This window comes from Neophocaena asiaeorientalis, unplaced genomic scaffold, assembly GCF_003031525.2.
Source record: "Neophocaena asiaeorientalis asiaeorientalis breed wild unplaced genomic scaffold, Neophocaena_asiaeorientalis_V1.1 scaffold393, whole genome shotgun sequence".
Lineage (NCBI taxonomy): Eukaryota > Metazoa > Chordata > Mammalia > Artiodactyla > Phocoenidae > Neophocaena > Neophocaena asiaeorientalis.
In genome coordinates this window covers 327,899-350,308 of record NW_020175123.1, presented here as the reverse complement: position 1 = coordinate 350,308, position 22,410 = coordinate 327,899, and the positions used below count along the sequence as shown (strand labels likewise).

Sequence of the window (22,410 nt, the reverse complement as noted above, 5' to 3'; positions counted from 1 at the left end):
CAACAGTGAGAGGCCCGCGTACCGCAAAAAAAAAAAAAAAAGAAGACGACAGTGATTCCTTGCTTTATGACATGATGCTACATCATACAAATGTTCTGTAGTCCCTACTATGGTGGCTTGAATTACTACCAATGTATATATTCCATGTTTAATCTACATTTAGCCCTAGTCTTTTGGCAGCTCCATATTTTTGAGTGCCTATGAAATGCACTCCCCGGGATATTTCAACCTGATACCAACCATGTCAAGAATGAAACTCATTATCTTCACTCCAAAATAAGCACTCTATCCTGATTTTCCGAATGGTACAAACTGCATTCAAACCCAGGAAGTCACTAGCTTTCAACCTACATGCTGTATTTAGGACACATTTCTTTATACCCAAAAAAACTCAGGTGGACTACAAGAGACCCCAGGGCAGGTGAGGGTCCAAGGATGTGCACACATTCCCTTCTCCTGCCCTCATAGACGTTGCCACTCTTTCCCACTGAGCCTAGACTCTGCCTCAGCATCCTTCTCAATGTCATGCTCCAGGTAGCCACTGCCAATTAGTCAGGGTTGATGATGACTATTTGACAACCTTGTAGAGCCATCTCCGCTTTCACAGCAGTTCACAGGGCAGCTTATTACAATACATGTTGGGACTCAGTGCCAAGAAACTGGCACCAAGAGTAAATGGTGTTGATATACAAAGGACTTTAAACAAATAAAATTTCCATGGAATTCCATGCTTACACACCCTGTTTTCTCAAGAAAGGAAGTAAGGAAAGATGGAAGAAAGCTTAAAACAATTTTTTTAAAAATTTTATTTATTTATTTAATTTATTTTTTGGCTGCATTGGGTCTTCGTCGCTGTGCACAGGCTTTCTCTAGTTTCGGTGAGGAGGGTCTACCCTTCGTTATGGTGTGCGGGCTTCTCATTGCAGTGGCTTCTCTTGTTGCAGAGCACAGGCTCTAGGCATGTGGGCTTCAGTAGTTGCAGCACACAGGCTCAGTAGTTGCAGCACGTGGGCTCTACAGCACAGGCTCAGTAGTTGTGGCACATGGGCTTAGTTGCTCCGCGGCATGTGGGATCTTCCTGGACCAGGGATCGAACCCAGGTCCCCCACATTAGCAGTCGGATTCGTAACCACTGCGCCCCCAGGGAAGTCCCAAATTATTTTTTTAAATGTCATTTTACTCAATACCTTATGGGAGCCAGAAGGCTCCACTGTGTCTTCACTGGGATGCAGAGATACTGAACATAGCAAATCCAGAATCTTCACACCACCCCTCACACACTAGCCTATGTCCTGCTGTCATATCACGCTGCTTATTTCTCCTGAATGTGGAGAAGTCTATTTCAGGCAGGATAACCAAATTGCCACACCCTTGTACAATTTGCCGGCTCTGATTCTCTCCACTTGTGTTTTTCAACTTCCTGAAATTTCACTCCTCCCAGTAAGTCTTTCCTAATATAAGTGCATGCTACACTGTTCCTGTAGCTCCTTTGCTGTTTGTTGGCATTCATGTGCAACCATCATTTTATATTGCTTTTGGAGGGACCTCTATAAAAAAGTGAGTGAGTCTAAACTTTTAAATACCAGCTTTTTTCTCAGGTATTGCTCTATTTATTTCTCTTGATGAGGAAATTAAGTAGACAAATCTTATAAAAGCTGAAGGCTGCCTTTTTTACTTTCTTTGTGTATAACTGAGCTACACTGTTTTGGAAATTCCCCAAGTGTCCCATTCTCAACCTCACATGTATATTCAGAAGACAGAAATAGAGCAGCTTCTGAGAGCTAAGAATTCAGCTAACTAGGATCTCTACTAATAAAAATAGTCATGCTTAGTTGGGAAAATGGGCTGCAAAAGTCAACAGACCTGGTTTAAACCTCTGCTCTTCCTTAATATCATTATAAACTCAGGCAAGTTCCTTAAAGGTCCTCTCTAAACCTGGATTCCTCATCTTAATGGTATTGTGAATTAAATAAGATAATGTCTGAGTCATTTAGCAAAGTACCTAGTTTGTGTTTATTAAGTGGTAACTCCTTCCACCCTTCCTCTGCAAAATTTCTCGAGCACTCCAGCATCCAGCGTCATGCTGAGCACTAGGGGTACGATGATGAGCAAAAGCAGATGTGGTCCCTACAATGGAAGGTTAGCTGCCATCAATAGCGTTCCCCTTCAGAGACTAAACATAGGGGCTCTTGATTCCAAACCTCGCATCTACAAGGGCAGAACGGTTTCTGAAAACTGACACCAAGTAGGGGATAATGGTTAAGTATGAGTACAATAACAAAATGCCATGGCCCAGGACTGAAAAGGATGTGTGGATGGCATCTTCCGGTTGGATGCCGAGCTCAAACTGTCAGCTAGCTGACTTTTTTTTTTTTTTTCTTGCGGTACGCGGGCGTCTCACTGTGGTGGCCTCTCCCGTTGCGGAGCACAGCCTCCGCGGACGCGCAGGCTCAGCGGCCATGGCTCACGGGCCCAGCCGCTCTGCGGCATGTGGGATCTTCCCGGACTGGGGCACGAACCCGTGTCCCCTGCATCAGCAGGCGGACTCTCAACCACTACGCCACCAGGGAAACCCCACCTAGCTGACTTTTTGCATGTGAAAGCAAAAACACAAACCGTAATGAATTGGATCTTTCTGGATGCCAGGACGTTCTTCATTTGGCCCATATTCATTCATCGAGCCAAAGCCAGTTGTGAATCCTTCCTGGCATTGTGCTTGCCTCTGATTTCTGGGTACTAAATACACCCTTTGGGGCTACAGAAGGCATGGGGCCAATTTGCATAATCCACACCCTGTTGTCTTACTATTCAAATAGGGAACATTTCTACAGCAGAGTAATCAATCCCCTCCCTTCCATGTAGGCTCAAATATCTTAATAGTCAAATGCCTCTGTCTCTAGAGAATTCTCTATTATAATCATCCTCATTGTATCACTTCTCTCAGTCTTTTCCCCCTCATTCTTTTCAATACATTGCTCTCCCCTGTGTCTCCTTATTCTCCTGTGATTTCTGCTCTTACAACTGTGTCCACTGCTTACCCCTTCCTTCTTTCAATCATGGATCATTTACTACTCTTCACCCCTCCCTTGATGGGTGATGAGAGGTGGGGATGAGAAGCGGTTTCCACTTTTGGACAGAAAAGTTGTCAAACACTAAAGGGTCTCTCAGGTGGGATATGACACCGAGAAACAAAAACTTCAAAGGATCTAGAGAGAGACATGGCTGGAAATATAAAAAGTACCTCATCACAAGTATTTTTTCTAGATTTCTTGTGTTTCTTTCTCTCTTCCTTTTTTTAGCATGTCTGTACAGAACGTGATGTGCAAAAAAAGTAGGGAAAGCAAAAACAGGAACAGGTGAGTATGTCCTTAGGCTAAAAAAATAAAAAAAGAACGAAAACATGAAATGTACTGTAAGAACAGAAACTTGTTACAGTATTTGAAATTAGCATAGGAAACTTCAAATGGCATCATTGATTTGCGATCCTTTTTTCTTTTTCTTTTTCGAGGTAGAAGTTCATAGCTGGCTTTTTCTCACCCTCTTCACCCGTCTTTCCGACCACAGACTCACAAACACACACATACATACATATATAGCCTACAAGACAAGTGCCACTTCTTTGCTTTTCATTCATCTGTATATGTGTTTGTATTTATAGCCAGTGTGTTTACAGTCACTTATAAAATATTCAAATTTAGGTGAGTAAAGGGAATGTCAACCCTGTTTAAAACCCATGCTCCCTTCTGTAAAAGGATGATCTACAAAGACATTATAAGACTCTTCTCAGAATAGTGGAGAAAAAAATGCTTCATCTATTTCCTAATATATAAGAATCCTTGGGATTCTACTTTAAAGTCATAAAACACTCAAATTTAACAAGTTTTCTAAATTTCATTTCCTGGATCTCAGATAAAGGAAAAGAAAGACAGATATCATAATGATTATTAGGATAGCAGTCTTTTTTTTTTTTTTTTAATTCCAAATAGGGTGTTGGATGTCATACCCTGGAGAATTTTCAAGAATAAGCCTGCTGTGTTTAGTGAGCAAATATTTGGGTGTTAGTGAATTGACATGTTGTTTCCTAAAAGTTAGAGTGAATGGTTATATGTAAATAAATAGCTGTTTGTATGTATGCGTGTGGTTGGGGGAAGGAGGCGACAGTGGGAGAGAGAGAGAGGAGGAAGAAGGAGAGAATGGGACAAAGAGAGAGAGAGACACGAAGGAAAGGTATTTAATTTCAGATGGCTGCTTGCTTCCAGATGCCTCGTTAACCTTGGAAATCTAAATAAATCGACATCTTGGATGTGAACTCTACAGGTTTCACCAAAGCACGGTCCTCTGAAGGCACTGCACTCAGGAGGTGGCACCTGGCATACTTTAATTGGCGTTATTCCTGGCTGATTTGCCTCTACATCAGGGAACACAGAAGAGAACACTTTCCTCTTGCCACTAGCTCGAGGCCCTTCTTTCTGACTTATGAAGAAATATTAAAAGAACTAATATGTAGAACTTGAGTAAACAGTGGCTAAGAGGCGATATGTTAATTATGTGAAGAGTTTGAAACGTGCATACACTTAGGAGGATGAGAAATTATTTAGCCTGGTAGCTGAATATTGCCAGGAGACACAAAAGCACAGTAAGCAAAGGGAGATTTAAACTAAACACTAGATCCCAGAACAAATATAACACTCGGCGACGTGAGCAAGCTTGTGGAAACAGGTTGAGATGTTTAAGATACCAAAATATTGAAATTTGCATTTCAGGTAAACATTTAAATAAGGGCAGAAAATAATAGATAGGAACAAGAGAAGGGCCCACGTTAGCCATACGGCTTTATGCCACCAGAGAATTTACCAACAGGTTGAATGTCAGATTCTGGCCTAAAAGTCTTCTCTTGAGAGAGTATAGGGAGATGGTGACAGGATCCCTGGGTTGAGAACAGCTAGTCAGAGGGAACTGAAAGAATGGAGAACAGGTGCCCTGATGTGGACAGATACATGGGAGCCAAGGGAGAGGAGCAAGAGGACCTGAATGCATTTTAAAATTCTGCGACTCAGGGGCTTCCCTGGTGGTGCAGTGGTTGGGTGTCCACCTGCCGATGCAGGGGACACGGGTTCGTGCCCCGGTCCGGGAAGATCCCACATGCCGCGGAGCGGCTGGGCCTGTGAGCCATGGCCGCTGAGCCTGCGCGTCCTGAGCCTGTGCTCTGAAACGGTAAAAAAAAAAAAAAAAAAAAAAAAAAAAAAAAAAATTCTGCGACTCAAGATTAACGTGGTGTATTCCATGCCTTGAAACAAGAAACTGCAGTTGATTAGATGAAAGGAATGGCGTTGTGCCCATTTCCATCTGGGGCTCTGCTGGTGTCTGTACACCTTTTCCTGAAATAATAAATCTGCATAGCAGATACATTCTCAGGGCATGGCCAGAGATGCCCCGCCCAGCATTTCCACAGCAGAGGACTCAGCACACCCATCCTTCCCCAGTAAAAGGGTGTTTTGTTAGGATCATTAAAAGGGAGAGGATTTATACGCCAGCTTCGATTACAGAAAGAACAGAAGGTACAGAAAGTACCTTTCAATACTTGGTTCTCTTAAGCTAGATGATGTGTTGAATCTGACTCTAGTTTTTGCTTGTGTTTCTTAATTCAGTTCAGCTAACTCAGCAAACATTTGTTGAGTAATGAATCTGTTCCAAACCCTGTGCTGTGCACGGGGATATTGCAAGACACAGTCCCCGAGGAATTTATAGTCTGGTTCTTTGACTTTCTAGCAGCACAAAAGTATCCCTTTCCTCTCAGATCACTGTGGATTAATGAGGAATGCTCAAGTGAACCAGGAGAGATAATGTGTTGTGAGTGAAGGCTCCTGTGGGTGCAAGAAAAATAGACTAGCTTCCTGGCACTTCTTGTGCCAGGATAAGAGTTTCAAATGAAGGGTCCGAGAGATAAAGGAAGAATGACAAGGGCCCAGAGGTATTGTTTAATATTTTAAATTTTTGTCAAGATTGTTGGATGGGGGAAGACCGGCTAGTTTCTTTTACCTATATTTGGTTTGCATCTTGAAACTCCCCTGCTTTTAGTGAACCAACCGTGCACATTGTATGCTGGAGATAAAGGTGGCCATCAACGTGCAGGAGAGCTAGCATGGGAGAAACAAAAATGACATTTCTGCCTTATGGGTAGGGCATTTAATGGAAAACTCCCCCTTCATCCCCATGTAGTATTGGGGGAAATTCTTCCTAGAGACGTGAGATTGAAAATTCATCCCACGAAGATTTGTTTTATTATCTGCTTATCGGGAAAAAATGAGCCGATGAATACCTACATTAGTATTCATGTAAGAATTGGAGGTCCCAAACCCAATAAATATTACTTTATTTTCTCTAGTTCATCTTAATGTCTACTCTCACAGGTGCCAGCTTCCCAAATGGGTAGGGCCTTGGTTGTTGCTAAAAAATCATCATTCCCATGCCTGGAACTGGTTTATACCTTTCAGAAATTCAAAATGCAAGGTAGGGATCCATTACCCAGCCTTTCTAGGTATTTCATGGGAAGTGAAAAGAATTCAGTGTTATTAGCCATCTCTAAGAAGATTATACTCCTTCTCCCTTTCTTCTACTAACAACGCTGTACCTACCTAGCAATAAGGTTGATGGATGCAGGAGCAGGGCAGGGCAGATATCCTAAACCATTCTGAATTCATCTTTTACTCATTTTTCATCATAATCCACCATTATTCTCAAAATCAATAATGCTGTCTTACTGTAAATCCCACCTTTGCACTCCAGATTTTTAATGAGCTTTATCCTATTTTGGCCTGCAGTTGTCAATGTTGCCATTTGTCTTCAGGGTATTTATATTTAACTAGAAGATTCTTAGCATCACTTCGTTGGCATGACTCTCAGTTCATAGCTGCAAGTATGCTGGAAAGGTCTTTTTTTCTCCTCCAAGTCCAAAGTCTTCCCAGCTAACCCAGTAAAGTGGACTATTACCCTTTCTAAGATTTCTGTTTTCTTTCCTACCACATTCTACTTCTGTAGCATGAGAAGTTGGGTCTGACTACTTGCATGAGTGTGGAGAAGAAAAAAGGTGAAAACACAGGCAGGAAATAAGATGGCCTATTATAAGTAATATGCAGCTCTACCCTTACAGACTAATTCTAAAAAGTTTTCAGTAGAAGCATGTGCTAGATAACGTGCAGGACTCCAAACCAAATAATTATAACTATTGCCTTTTTGTTGTTGGGATTTCAGAGTTTCCTCAAACTAGTGTTAGTGACAATTAACAGAAGACTTGAAGCTTGGAGTATTCCTGACAGTTGCGTTACAGAATGTTTTCAAAGAGGCCCTAGGTTCGGGCTTCCCTGGTGGCGCAGTGGTTGAGAGTCTGCCTGCCGATGCAGGAGACATGGGTTCGTGCCCCGGTCCGGGAGGATCCCACGTGCCGCGGAGCGGCTGGGCCTGTGAGCCATGGCCGCTGAGCCTGTGCGTCCGGAGCCTGTGCTCCGCAATGGGAGAGGCCACAACAGAGAGAGGCCCACATACCACAAAAAAAAAAAAAAAAAAAAAAAAAAAAAAAAGAGGCCTTAGGTTCTATTGGGAGCCTAGTTAACAGACTGAGTTGACATATTTAGGCAGTGAATTTGTCTCTGTGCTGGCTGGCTGTTATGTTGATTTGGCCATCAGGCAATTTCCAGAAAAGGAAAACAGCTTGTGGCATGTGAACAGAGCTATTAATTGGTACCATTTAGTGTAGGATGACCAGGAGCAAGTTTTCTTCATGGTGGCAGGACTGTGTTATTTAGCACCCTTCCAGCTGCTCTGGCCTAACCCCACAGCAGTGGGGTTTGTAACTTGAGGGTGAGGGAAGTTGAATTTAGCTGATGTCTATAGGCCTTTCTGGCCAAGCTCTTCCCTGCTCTGTCCCCTTTCCTCTTCACTTTCTCTTTCCCCTTTTTTCCCCCCCCCGACTCTCCACCTCCATGCCTCCATTTCCTCTCTCTCTCTCTCTCTCCAGAAATAAAGTCTTTTAATCAGGGGAATTAAACAAGCCTGCCTATCTTGACATTTCTTTATGAAAATGGAGACATTTTTGTGCAACTTTCTAAAAAGGGCCTCCAGACCCCTAATCCCAACTGGTTAAGCCAATCATATTTAGCTCCCTAGCCCTCCCACGTGACAAAATGTGCCATCAGCAGCACAATCTCTTGGATCTGGTCCAAGGCCTGAAAGTTTCATTGGTGATGTAGTTTGACACTGAACAAGGAAACCATAACTATAAGACAGGGTTTCGAACATGACCTTCGTGAAGAGAACTCCACATAATCTGGGGGAGAAGAGTGACAGTTTCTCAAAGGGAAGCCATGTGTCCTAATAGCAACTTTAGTTGAAAGAGTGCTTTGAAGCATGGTCTAATCGATGATTCAGCACTTCAATGGCTGCCCTTCTGACCCCTTTACAACTTGCATGCCCCTCGCGGTGACTCCCACTTTGCTCTAAACCTTTAGCCAGTGACAGATGAGCGTGATGTATAAACACTCCAGCTTCTTGATTCTTGGTCAGCACAGCTTTGAAGTGGGACCTGTGCTGTGCCCAGAGCTCCCTGAGGGATTGAGCTGGGTTGCCATCTGTGGGATGAGACCTGGTGTTGCACCCCAGCTTGGCTCCTTTCTCTGCCAGATCCCATTTTCCCACTCCCCTACCAGTTTTTCCTGAGAACATTTCCTTCCTTAATCATCTTCAAATGACTTTTTGTCTTGGAGTCTGCTTCTATAGAACCTGACCTCAGACAAAGAACATTGTCAAATTATTGAAAAGCCATGTGGATCTATTGCTTCTCAAAAGAAAAAAAGAGGTGATCTCCTGCATATTTTAAACTTAAAAAAAAAAATTGTGCAAACCTTTGTTTTACAGGAAGAGAATTTGAAGGAGAAGAAGAATATCTGGAGATCCTCGGCATCACCAGAGAGCAGTCAGGCAAATATGAGTGCAAAGCTGCCAATGAGGTCTCCTCGGCGGATGTCAAACAAGTCAAGGTCACTGTGAACTGTGAGTATGGCAGGAGCCAGCAGGTGCCATGTGCCCAGGGCCCACCTCCACCTCCAGCGAGCTCTAAAGAGCCTATATCAAAAGAACATTGCATTTCAAGCAGATGCTCCTCTAGTCAGGGATGCACATTTGTACACTGGACATATCCAAGGGCAGGACTTGGCCCTTGAATTTGATAAATCAACTGTACCAACTCTAAATATAACCTATAATGCATTTAACAATACGCTCTGTCTTTTACTTAGACTACAGAATTAAGAAAACATGATCAGACCACACTAGCACTTTAGGCAATCATCACTCTTCTAGTCTTTGTGGAGACCAAGGTCATACCACTTTGGAAAAAAACAACAACTCGTGACTGCTTTAACTGGAATTTCCACCTTAATGTATTGTTTGTCAGAAGAGAATAATTCGAGACCATATTTTATCCTCCGCTATTGAACTAATTGGCCTTGGGAACAAATTTAAGCCACTGTGGTCAGATACCATGTGTCCCCGGTGGCTACGAGGGATACCTGATAAGTTAATATTGGTTATCTATTTGTCCCAAAATATGGGCATTAGAAAGGAAGATTTCACTAAGATACATCGGTAAGTGGGCAAACTTTGAACTTCTCAGATGAAAGGATCCTTAGATGTAGTTCAAAAGGATGGGGGGCAGGGGCGGATCCATATGATGTGTCACCCAGCAAAGGAATAAAGAGAATTCATTTACCTTGTTCAGTGAGGAGTGACTGTCCACATCATTCAAATTCAGGTTCCACATCACATAATTGTGGCTAGTGACAGGGATAAAAGGATGTCCTGACAGTTCTTCCTTCCTGTGTGTTTAACACAAATACACACACAAATACACACTCCACACATATACTCACGTGTGCACATATAACATACATACACACATGCACAAAGGCGCACAGACACACATGCACATACATCTTAACCCATGTTTCAAAATATGCTTTGGATGGTTGTAAGTTACTTTCCATTATTTTAAGCCTTCCATGTAGTTAAACTGTGTGCCAGTGATACTGTATAAAGTCCCTAACAAGGTAGATATAATTGACTCCATTTTAAAGTTTGAAACACTAGAGCCCTAGGAGGTATAATTGGCTTTCCAAAATGACACAGAAAGCAAGAGTAAGAAAAGGGATGCAGACTCCAGCCTGTTTGATTCTAAAGCCCATGCTCTCAGGAGAAAGAGAAAGAGAAGTTTTCAATTCTTCGTACCTACTATGTGCAGCACTGATTAAGGGATTTACATTTGTCATTTAATCCTCACAGTAAACTCATGAGATCATCTTTAGTCTGACTTTAAAAATTTGGAAACTGAGGCTCAAAGAGCTGAGGAAACTTGACTTAAGTGACCCGGTCAATGCTGGACTGCACTATTTCCTGTGGTCTTGCTCCAGCCTGGCAGCCTTCTGAAACAGAAGGCGAAATCCCCTTCACACCCGACCTAGAAGAATCTAACAGATAGGATTCTGCTGTAGCATTTATGGCACTCATTTCCAAGAACAAGGGGATGCATTTGATGAGATCCGATGTGCTTTTATCCTGAAGTGCGATTTTTTAAGTAATAGAGTTTTGAAATGCCAGTATTACTATTCTTTTCCAGTTCTGTGTGTGTTTCAAAGACACGTTAATGATCCCAGTGTTATAAAATGCTTTAGGACCTTTTTTTCACATGAAAGGCAATTTCTCTCGGTGTTTATATAAGTTTATAATTAGGTTAGTTAGCTTTTTTTAATGTACACACAGCTGTGCCATCATCTACCACCTCTTCTCTGACTTTCGGAGTTAAGATTTTATTTTCTCTTAATCGACCTTCATCTTCATTAGATTTCTGAAAGTCCGATCATGGAGTACATAGAAAATATTTATGCTTCCATTGTGTGAAACATCAAAGCGGTCCGCATTGCAGATGGTTCCCAAGATCAAAGCCAGCCGCCTGGGTCCTATTATTATTAGCACAATTATTCTGACATTGCTCCTTCTTGACTGTCCCCAAAGTGTAACTTAGAACAGAAGAAAATACTGATAATTTTCAAGAAAAGCCTTTTATAAAAATGTGAGCTTTTCCTCACGATGAGTGAACCACAGAAGAATATGGACAGAGACTCAAGATTCTAAAATGACGTCATAACAAATTACATAGAAAACTCTAATGAGCTTAGTCAGACAGTCTGTCCTAACCAGCAGCATCTAGCACATACCTGACCTTGTAAAAATTGCTCAGTAAATGTTTACTGAATGAATAGGTGAAAGACTAACAGATAAACTCTGCTCTTGTAACATTTCTCCAAACTTTGCAAATTGATGTATGCCACAAATCAGGAAGCATGTTCTAAATCAATGCCCTTTGGAATCACCTTTTTATCAACACTTCATAAGCTTTGTTTCTATTATATTAAAAGAACTAGCCATTGTACCTGTTGTCCTATTCAAACAATTCACCCTACTTAAATGTAATTGTATCAAGTAGATGTAGTCTCCAAGATTAAATTATAGAACCAGGTCTGGCCAGCAAAGCTCATGCAAACTGAGAAATTTCCAGTTTGTCACTTCATATAAGCCTGCCTACTATGAAAGTGCCCCATTATTTAAGCTGATTCCTCTTCCTTTTCAAGACACAAGGTTTGGAATTAGGTCAGGGGATCAGGATGGCTAAGATAATTAATGGCTGAATAGATTATCATAATGAACAGATCCACAATACCACTAAAAAAAAAAAAAAAAAAAAAAAAATCCCAGTGCTGGTTATTTTCTCCTGCTAGCATCTCATTGACTCATTTACTCATTTGCTGACAGATATTTGTCCCAGGGCACTGAGAAGCTAGAGCAGTAAACAAGAGAGATAGAACAGTTCTTCCTGTTTAGCTTACAAGCTGGATTCTACAGTCTCTCCTTTTTATTTCTCTTGGGTAATCCTTCTCCACAGTTGGTCTACAGTACTGTGCATAGCCATTTGACATGAAAAATCTATTTTCTAAGTGGTAGGATGCCCTGGAGCTTACAAAAGCTAAATTATTGACCCGAAATCTCTTCAACTAAATAAGCTTAGTAAAATTTTGTACAATAGGCAGGACTTCTGTTTTCTTGTATCTTACAGGATGTTGCTAATTTCTTCCAGATTCCAGCCCTAGGAACAAGTGTCCTTTCATTTACAGGTTCTAGGTGTAATCCCTCAATTTCAGTTCTCACAGTGCATTAAAAGTAGCTACTTCTGGCTTTGTCTCATTCTAGTGCCCAGTATCCCAAAGATAATGTCTAGTGCATAGTAAGTGTTCAGTTAGTGAGGACTTAATTTTATTTGGACTATTCTTATACTGGACACTTTTCCTATTCCTGGAGAAATTCTCCTCAAAAGCTGCCCCCAGCTCTCAAGCCTGCCCCCAAACCCCACTGATCAGCTAATATTCCTGCCTTCAGCTTTCCCACAGCTCTCTGTCCAACTAGGTTCACATTGTCACGCTTTATTACTTGTTCTCCTCTTCTCATCTCCCTTTCAACTCAGCTCTGCCTCCACCCTGGTGTCCAGAGCTAACCAACCCAACATATATGCTGAGGGACATGGGACTCTGGCATTTCTAAAGCTTGCCCTTACGTTTGAGAGCCATTTATTTAGAGGAAGCAGAAGTTACCTACCATAGATTCCACAGTTGGGACTGGAGACATCTGTCGTCTCCAGATAATATTACTGCATTTTAACTGGACTTTTCAGTACTTTGATTCCAAAATCACCTTGAGGAAAATAATGGCTCAATATGGAACCAAACTGGCTACGTTCTCTAACTATTCATGACTACACCTCTCCATTCTCCATGCCAACCTTTAGTTTACTCTTACATCTTTATTGATGATATCAATAAAGACACATGCTAATGTTTATGAATCTATTATGGGATCATCAGAGGAACTATTCAATAAGAATCCAGAGTGCTGCGATTTGCTACTATAACTTTGCAATGTGTACAAGAACCATCATTTTCTGAGTATCTCCAGAGTACCAAGACTCTATTAGAAATTTTGTGTGATTCACCGTAATCATCGCACCAACAGTGGCCAACCAAGGAAAGAGGCATATGGGGCCCAGCCTGCCTCCGTAGGAGGAGTATTTACTTTATCACTAACATCGTTCGGTATGTTTGGTTTAGTATTGCTGGTACATGGTGATTTTTTTTTAAAAGACAACTTTTAGTTAGGTTTATTATTGTTTTTAAATTCTCTGGATACAATGCCTTTCTTATTGCCTGTGTTCTCTGCCTCCACCCCGTCGGTCCACCATCACACACTAACCCAGGAGATAATCAAATCATCTCCGTGCAGAGGACAAAAGAAAGCTCAGAGAATGTAAGTATTCTCTGCCACAAAAATCAAAGAACCTGTGAGTGGGAGAGTTGAAACTCTGCCCAGGTCTAATCCCAAAGCCCTCTTTCCTTCCAAGATACCATGTGAGTAATAGTAATAAAAATAATAAATGTAATCACTTCAGGTGTTAAATGTGCTCTGATATATGAGATTTCATTTGATCTTTATATCAAACCTGTGAGACAGGTAGGCAAGGCCTTATCACCTACATTCAAAGGTGAGGGACTCCAAGAAGTTAACATGTCACCTTCAAGAGGTGACAACGTTAAGTGGCACAGGCAAAAATTGAGCCCACATCTCCTGATTTCTAATATGGGTTCATATCCACTATGCCAGTGCATGTTGTGCCATCTTGGGTACCTTTCAATAGAAATACGTAATATTTGCCTTTTAAACTACCAGCATACTCCCCTAAATGTTGTTTTCCCTTATTAGGAATTAATTTCTTTCTAAAGGAACTCACTCAAATGGAAACACAGGGAGATTCAGAGCATGGGCTTTAGAACATGGGTTCCAATATAGACTCCGTCAAGTGCTGGCTATGTGAATTTGCACATTTACTAACCCTCTGCAAACCTGTCTTCTCATTCATAATATGGGGTTAATAATCCTTGTTTCCTAGGGTTACCGTTTGGATGAAAAGAATAAATAAAGCCTAGTAGAGTGCTGATACATGGTAAATGTCTCTATATTGAATCTTTTATTAAGAATTTTTTCCTTTATACTATTATTCCAAACATTAGGAAGAGTAAATGAATGATATTCTGTTTGCTAGGCCACTGTCATTGTTATCCTATTCATTCTAACTGAAAGAGTCTTATTTTTGGTGATATAAGAAGAAAGCCCTTACTATTTTCAGAACCCAGAATTTTAAAGTAATAAGAACTGGAAGAGTCCTCTGACAATTGTAAGCTATTGCAAAGTCACGTAAAGAATAACAATGGACCTCTGTATAGCATTTTTATTAAGCCACATTTTAATTATAACCATATTTTGAGCAAGGACATCTATTATTTTAACTCTACTAGGCATGCCACAATACAATTTATAATAACTTTTCTTAGCCTCACCTATGCAGAATTCATTACAAATGAATTTTGAAATGTTCATTCCAATAAGCTGTGGGACAGACCTGCACCACTGTGTCATTTGAGAAATACTGGAAATAATGAACTCTTCATACATTTATCATTATCTGTGACTATACCTTGGGACGAGAAACTCCCCAGATTTTCAAGGAGAGGAGCAAGTGTTTGGTCTTTGTAATTGACCAGTGTCATCCTGCCCCAAGATCAATGCATTTGAACGTGTTCAACCCTAGCTCACTGTCATCCTTCCCATGCTGTCATCTCTGAGACACTAATAAATAGTACTACTTAGTTATTCAGGTCCTGAACAAAATGAGAAATAAGTAAAGGAGACATATACGAGGCCCAGTTGCCCCCATTGTTAGAGATCAAGATGATTAGAGGTAGCAGCTTAGTGTGGCCAACCTACCTTCCCAATCATGCAGCCCTGGACGGGGGCAGGCCTGCCCACATGAGAGCAGGAAGGAAAGAGCCCACGTAAGACATCAGTGTGGAGAAGCAGAGGAGAACCTCTGCTCCCCGACAGAAGTTTGGTCCCAGCAGGAAGAAAAGGGAGAGTTGAAGCAAACAAACCGAGTTTGCTCTTCCCTAATTTTTCAGTTAGAAAAATCACCCCCTGGGTTCCAGAGCAAGGAGGTTTAATAAATAAGCTCCCACCACATAGAAGGAAGCATCTAGAGTGAGGAAGAACTCACCCATAAAACTGTACAGCTGGGACTTGTGTTCCTGGTCCCATGGCGGAAGGACTAGAAGACCTCCACCATGGATTATTACGTTGAGGTGCCCCAACTATGAGCCCCAGAGGTAGAGGTGGTGGAAAATGTGGAGTCTGGCCCAGATTGGACCTGGTTTAGCAACGTGGTAGTTATCATTAAGGATTTGTCAGTCTTAAGCGTGCGGCTCCAGAAACTCACAAACACTGTTTAAAACTCATTTTACAAATTGAACAAACCAATTGAATCACAAGCAAGATCATCACTCTGGCCAACATGCTACAGATTGTAGAGTGGCAGTTTAAGAGCCTAGCCTAATACAGTGAAGAGGTGAAGACGGGAAACTAACATTTATTCAGTGGATGGCATCACTTAGATGCCCACGCTGGAAACATGGGTGTGATCCTTGACACTCCTCCTTCTTTCCCTCACTGTTCACACCTAATCTTGTCGATTCTGAGGCTCATATCTCTCAATCTCAAATCTGTTCATTCCCTTCCAGCCCCTTTATCAAAGACCTAGTGCAGGCTATCTCTGGGTTCCTTCAGCAGTCTCCAAATGGACCTCCCTGACTCTGGTTCCAGCATTTTATAGATGAGGAAATTGAGACACTGTGACTCTAGACAAAGTACTGAGCTCTCTAATGATGAATGATAATGAAGGACATAGACTGGATTTGAGCTCAGGTCTATCAAACTTTAAATCCAAGTTCTCAACCTCTACTCCATACCCCATCTCTATACAAATAGCTCCCCCATCCACACCACTACCACTAATCATTGCATTAACCATTGAACTAATGTGCTCTAATGATCTATATAACCAATCATAGAATGAAAGGATTTAAAATGGAAACTTGGTGATCATTTTAAGCTAACTTCTTCTTTTAAAGGATGAGAAAGAAAAAGCTCAAACTGGTACAGACACTTGTCCAGGCCACAATTCTGGTTAATAGTCAAAATCAGACCTATGGTGTGCTGTTTCTGACTTCTAATCCTGACTCCCAACCCATGTATTAGATAAATGAGTTACAATTTTGAATTTAGCAATTTAAGGGTTAAGGGCTAAAGGAGTTATGGGTATAAAAATACACTTGGGTCCTAATGCTACCAACTGCCCATTTGTGAAGAATGGGCCATTTTGACTAGAACTGGTTTGGTGTGGGGGTTTTTTGCAGGGGGTGGCCACGCCGTGAGGCATGCGGGATCTTACTTCCCCGACCAGGGAATGAACCCGTGCCCCCTGCAGTGGAAGCACAGAGTCTTACCCACTGGACTGCCAGGGAAGTCCCCTAGAATTGGTATTTTTTAAGTTGGAAGGGATGCTATATAGATCGTTAATGTGTGGTTCCTTCATTTTATAAATAATAAAGCCAAGACTCAGAAAGATAAAGTGTGTGATGGGAAGTCCACACAACCAAACAGAAACTAAATTCCAGCGCTCCTAGTTTCCAGTCGAGGGTTCTTTCCACTCATCTTCTTGCCTTTTTCCGTCTAAACAAAAATGAGCAGCTAAGTCTAAAGCGAAGCAGCCACCCACTCCGGCTCACCTTTACACACGGGCTGGTGGTGTTATCCAAATGTACTCTAACTCCCCTTCTCTGGGACAGTGATTTAAAGATGTCCAAACTGATGTGAAAATTAAATGGGGGAGAAAATTGCAGACTAACCTGATGATGCTTTTGTACATCCTTTTTAACTAGGAGGATCCAGGTCTTCTACAGGTAGAAAACCTGGAAAATAACTTTTGAATATGAAGACAAAAACCCGAAAATAAGTGAGCTGAACCAGGTGCTGAAGAGCAGAGATGTCAATGAATTTCGTATATTAGAGTTCACTTCACTAATTTACCTAAATAAGCTTTTTCCTTTATAAAATATAAACAGATGGTTTGGGTCTATTCTGTCCATGTACACACAGCCAAGTTGCTGTTTTCTGGCAAATAACCTTTGGACAGAAGTCTTTTTCTCCTTGAGGGTCCATAACCTGCACAGACACAGCATCATCAAGCCCAAAGCTCAAGTTTACCATCGTCGCTCAGTCCTGTGGACCTGGAAACACTTGTTCCACTTTCCATGGGATTGTTTGAAAGAATCACGGCAAATTAGAATGTGTTTCTGAGCTCATTTCAAGCCCATAACAGTTTTATAGACTCAGTCCTAAGCAGGAAAAAAAATCAAGTGTACAACTACCAGAGAGAGCAGAAGACTGGTACCCCCGGAAGGTGTTTATGCACCATGATAGACTTCAAACTGCACCCTCACACATAAAAGCAAAATTGACCTGGGTCATAGCAGTAAGGGAGCACAGAGGAGGGAAACAAGTATAGCAATCATCTGACATTAGTTTTTTTCCTGGATTGCTGCAACAACATCAGGCTAAGCCTGGCTGAGAGGACTTCAGTTCTCTATTATTTTCATCAGCTTTCTTACTGCCATCTCCAAAGGTAGCAATAATAATAATGATAACGATGATGGTGAAAAAGAAAAGTGCTCCAATTATACACTTAAAATCCCAAGTCCTTTAGCATTACCACTCAATTTATGAAAAGCAATAAAACTATGCAAGCATTATAACCTATGATTGGAATAACGAATGGTCTATTGGAAGAGGGAAAAAGATATCCTAGGTTTCATTTCCATAAAGCCCCGTTAAGTGTCCCATTTAAGTAAACCAAGTCTACAGTTTCATGAATCTCTTATTTCTATTTAGTTTTCTAGTGATCCGTGCCATTCAGCAGATCACATAATTCTTGTAAATGGAGCTTTAAGACCATTCCTGTCCTGCCTCTCTGCAATCAAATTGTCCTTCCTAATTCCTTCTTGTGTGGAAACTTTGGAGCACCGTCCAAAGTTCATGTAAGCTGTGTATCTGTCCTTCCTACAGATCCTCCCACTATCACGGAATCCAAGAGCAACGAAGCCACCACCGGGCGGAAAGCTTCTCTCAAATGTGAGGCCTCGGCAGTGCCTGCACCTGACTTTGAGTGGTACCGGGATGACACCAGGTATGTGCCAAACCTGCTGCACCTCCACTGCTCCGCCAGGTCTCCCCTGCTCAACAAGGGAAACCAGAAGCCCTAATGACAAAGCCAAGTCCGGCTGTAATTAGGTAGGCCTATCCGATTAGACTCTTTATTTTCCAAGGTTTTTTACCAAGTGCTTTGGGGCTGTAGCTCTTTTTTTTTTTTTTTTGCGGTATGCGGGCCTCTCATTGTTGTGGCCTCTCCCGTTGCGGAGCACAGGCTCCGGACACGCAGGCTCAGCGGCCATGGCTCACGGACCCAGCCGCTCCGCGGCACGTGGGATCCTCCCGGACCGGGGCACAAACCCGTGTCCCCTGCATCGGCAGGCAGACTCTCAACCACTGCGCCAACAGGGAAGCCCCGGAGCTGTAGCTCTTAAACTGAACCCCAAAGCACTCAGGTTACGTGCATAGGGTGAGGCAGGTGGTTCGGGGGTAGTGTCCACCTGTGTGTCTTTCTCTCCTAGAGCAGAAACCAAAGCGTGATGAAACTCATCCATTCCCGAGTCTTCTGCATCAGTGGACTTTGATTCTGATACTATGGGATTGCATGATTAAAATGAGGAATTGAGCAGTAACAAGCTCTACCTACTCCCTTTCTCTCCTTTTTCGCCAGTATAATGAAAAAGAAATTACTATGCCAAGTCTTGATCAGTGTTTCTCTTTGCTCTTCTGTCTTTGAACCCTTAGGATAAACAGTGCCAATGGCCTTGAGATTAAGAGCACGGAGGGCCAGTCCTCCCTGACGGTGACCAACGTCACTGAGGAGCACTATGGCAACTACACCTGCGTGGCTGCCAACAATCTGGGGGTCACCAACGCCAGCCTCGTACTTTTCAGTAAGTATGCCAAAGCAGGGAGCTGCCTGGGAGACCAAGTTGATGGAGTTCTCCTGTGGAAAACTCGAAAATCATTCCCATATCTTTTAAAGGTAAACTTAAACAAAAATCAGTGTATAGCCACTGAAACAAAAACACAGGTTCACAATCCCTCTGCGTAAAATGAGTTTTACAAGTGAATACCTCTCCTCTCTATTCCCTGGTGTACTTTGGATAACTGCCTTGTTTTTTTGTTTGTTTTTTTAGTTTAGTTGTTTTGTTTTGTTTTTTTTCCTGGTTGGTTAAACTGTAAGAATATTCAGAGAACAAAAATCTCTTTTGTGATTGTCTCTTTAAGGAGCAGAGACGGTGTAAGATCGTGGAAAGTGAATGGCACTTTAAAAATGGCAGTGATGGGAGTGATTGAGGGAGAAATATTCAGTGAGGATGGATAAGGTGCTGGGAGAAGGGAGAGGCTGTAAAAAGAAAGTGTATTTTTAACAACACAAGAGGAAGAGTGGAATGAATGATTAAAACATAATATAAAATCTAAGGGAAGAAAAACATTGCAGAAAGGTTTCCATATGACAGCAGGAAACATTACTTGTCTATTTTTAGAAGAGAGATGGGATGGTGAGAGAGAGGACCAAAGCTGCTTCTGCTGAAGACCAAAGAAGGTCCTCAAGGCAGACTAAGGAAGGACAAGTGATTTTAAGTTATTGATATTAATAAGAAAGCCCACCTTAGAGCCTTTCCCTTGAGCGGCATGTTGTAGTCAGATACCTGACCCCCTCCCTGCCTTGTTGGTCCGGCAGCTATGAGCACAGAGTCAAATGCCTCCTGAGAAACAGAAGTACGATGGGTGAGATCAGGGGAAATGATGGCACGTAGAATAGGAAAGTGTTTATCAGAATAAGTAAAACAAACAAAAGTGTTAGCACGTGCTGGGCTAGACAGTTCATTTGGACTAAAAGAGAAAGTCCAACAAATTTATTATTTTGAAATAATAAGCCACTAGGAATTTATTTGTTTTTTGTTTTTTTTTTTCTGCACAGGCTGAATTGGAAAATTTAGAAATACTATGACCAGGATAAATGTCTCCATCTTGCTTTATTCAGTTTAGATGAGCCTTCAAGAGAAAAGTTTTTAGGAGAAAAATCAATTTAAGTGATAGTTCCCTCAAAACATAGTATTAAAGCCATTTTACAACTGCTCAAGATCCAATCCACTTATTTAAAAAAAACACCACAAACTATTCTAAATTTGGCCTTCAGTTTCTCATTCATAACTCCCGTTGACTTCAGTCTGTAAGTGTGATGGGATACAGCTATGCTACAAATGCTGCATCAATATGAAGTTTAAAATTCATATCCCTGTTTACTTGTCTCCAAAGACCAAACATCAGTGTTCTTTACTTAAGCTAGATACATCGATATCTCAAAACACTTGAGAAGATATTTATTAAGAAATGTACTTACCTGTTTCATTCCTGAGGTTAGGGATTCCATACACAGCGGGGAAAATAGCCTCGACTATGAATTTGAGATTCCGACAAATCTAAGGTGAGCTGATTAAGTAGAACAACATACACTTAACAAGAGGTTTTGTAGGGATTGGAAAGGAGAAAATGGGATAATTGGATTAGTTAGAGAAAGTGAGCAACTATAAATTTGCATTAAAGTATGCAAATTTTCTTTTCTTGTTATCCCACCCAGAAAAAGGACTGTGCTAATGACATTTTTCAAATAATAAATACAATGATACCTGTAGACTGAGAGAGAGGATGGGGAAGAAGGATAGAAGGATGGAATAGGCTCTATGATAGTCTATTTTTCACAGGTGTGAAAGGAAGAAAGAGACAGAGAGAGAGAGAAAGGGAGGAAGAGGGGGAAAGGAAACATTTGAGGAAGAGAGGAAGAGCATGGACTAGGTCAAAAATAATAGAGATACTGCTGGTCTGCTGGTGGTGATGAAAGGTAATCTCAAGCCCTGAAATACCTTGGTCCTAATCACAAAAGTCCACTTAAAGTACGCAACCCAGTAAGACTAAGAAATGTCAAGAATCTTATAGAACTTCTGTTTGTAAACTAAGAATCAAGAAATTGGGCAAGTATATCATGGTCATATTGCCCTTGATGATTTCATAGAAGTTACCCTTATTATACCTCTGAGAAGAGTACAGGGCCATGATTAACAATGTGCTACTTCGCTGGGCCCTCTTCGAGGCAGCCCGCACTGGCACCAGCTCTGCACAGCACAGCAGGCAGAGGAGAGGAAGCACGTGCCTCAGCGTTCGGCTTAGAATTGATTTCCCACCTGATGGGAAAGTTAGGAGGCGTAATACCCACAGAAGAATAGAACACAAAAGGTCACTGGGCTTTGAGGGGAAAAGAAGCTATAAAAATTGTCAAACATTAGTGAATCTACTGTCATCCTGTTTCTTCGACATTTTAAGGAGGAAGCTCTGCTCCTTGTGTAACAGGAATGGCAATTCCACCACAACTGCCTTGCCACCATGATTTGGGTTTGGGAGATGTGTAGTTACAGCCTTCATAGCTGGATCTTTAAGAACAAGGCTCTATGGTAACCAATGTACACAGGTAAAAGGTTGGCAGGAGAGCACACACAAGGGAGAGGAAGAGAAAAACATGAAGAAAAAGAAAGTACGTGTGTGAGCAGATTGCCCATCACTTAGATTCAAAGTAGATGGGTTTATTGGGAAGAAGGAAGACACTGCTGGTGGCGGTACTTTTCCACAGAACAGGGTCAGGAGGGGAGAGATGCTTGGGAGGGGCGGCCGTGGCCAGCACCCGTGACAGAGAGCATTATGTGGGCAGCGGGATGCTCTGCTGACCCAGCCGGTCCAAAGCAGACGAGCCAGCTGGTGAGCTGCTGCCAGCCAGAGGCAGCAGCAGGTAGAAACCCAGAGCCGGAGCCCCTGAAGAGTTCATGATTATCCATCTTCACTGGTGCATCAGCACATTTTCCATGTCCACCGCAGTGACGTGCTGACTTTGTACAGTGTCAGTTTGCGGTCACTGATACATCTTGTCCTCCATCACATACATACATATGCTTCTTCACTCTCTATTCAAATATTATCTTCAAAGGGGTCAAAATAGGGGCTTCCCTCGTGGCGCAGTGGTTGGGAGTCCGCCTGCCGATGCAGGGGACACGGGTTCGTGCCCCGGTCCGGGAATATCCCACATGCCACGGAGCGGCTGGGCCCGTGAGCCGTGGCCCCTGAGCCTGCGCGGCCAGAGCCTGTGCTCCGCAACGGGAGAGGCCACAACAGTGAGAGGCCCGCGTACCACAAAAAAAAAAAAAAAAAAAAATAGGTGTCAAAATA

The 22,410-nt window shown here is 42.1% G+C and overlaps 1 protein-coding gene across 1 annotated transcript in view; it reads left to right on the top strand.

Annotated features, from left to right (window-relative positions):
• The window catches only part of LSAMP (limbic system associated membrane protein), a 284,128-nt gene that overhangs the window by 234,738 nt on the left and 26,980 nt on the right, over positions 1–22,410 (top strand). Inside the window, exons 4-6 of the mRNA XM_024764389.1 lie at positions 8,911–9,045; positions 18,106–18,226; positions 18,934–19,082. Of these exons, the coding sequence (XP_024620157.1) occupies positions 8,911–9,045; positions 18,106–18,226; positions 18,934–19,082 (405 nt within the window). The remainder of the gene's footprint in view (positions 1–8,910; positions 9,046–18,105; positions 18,227–18,933; positions 19,083–22,410) is intronic.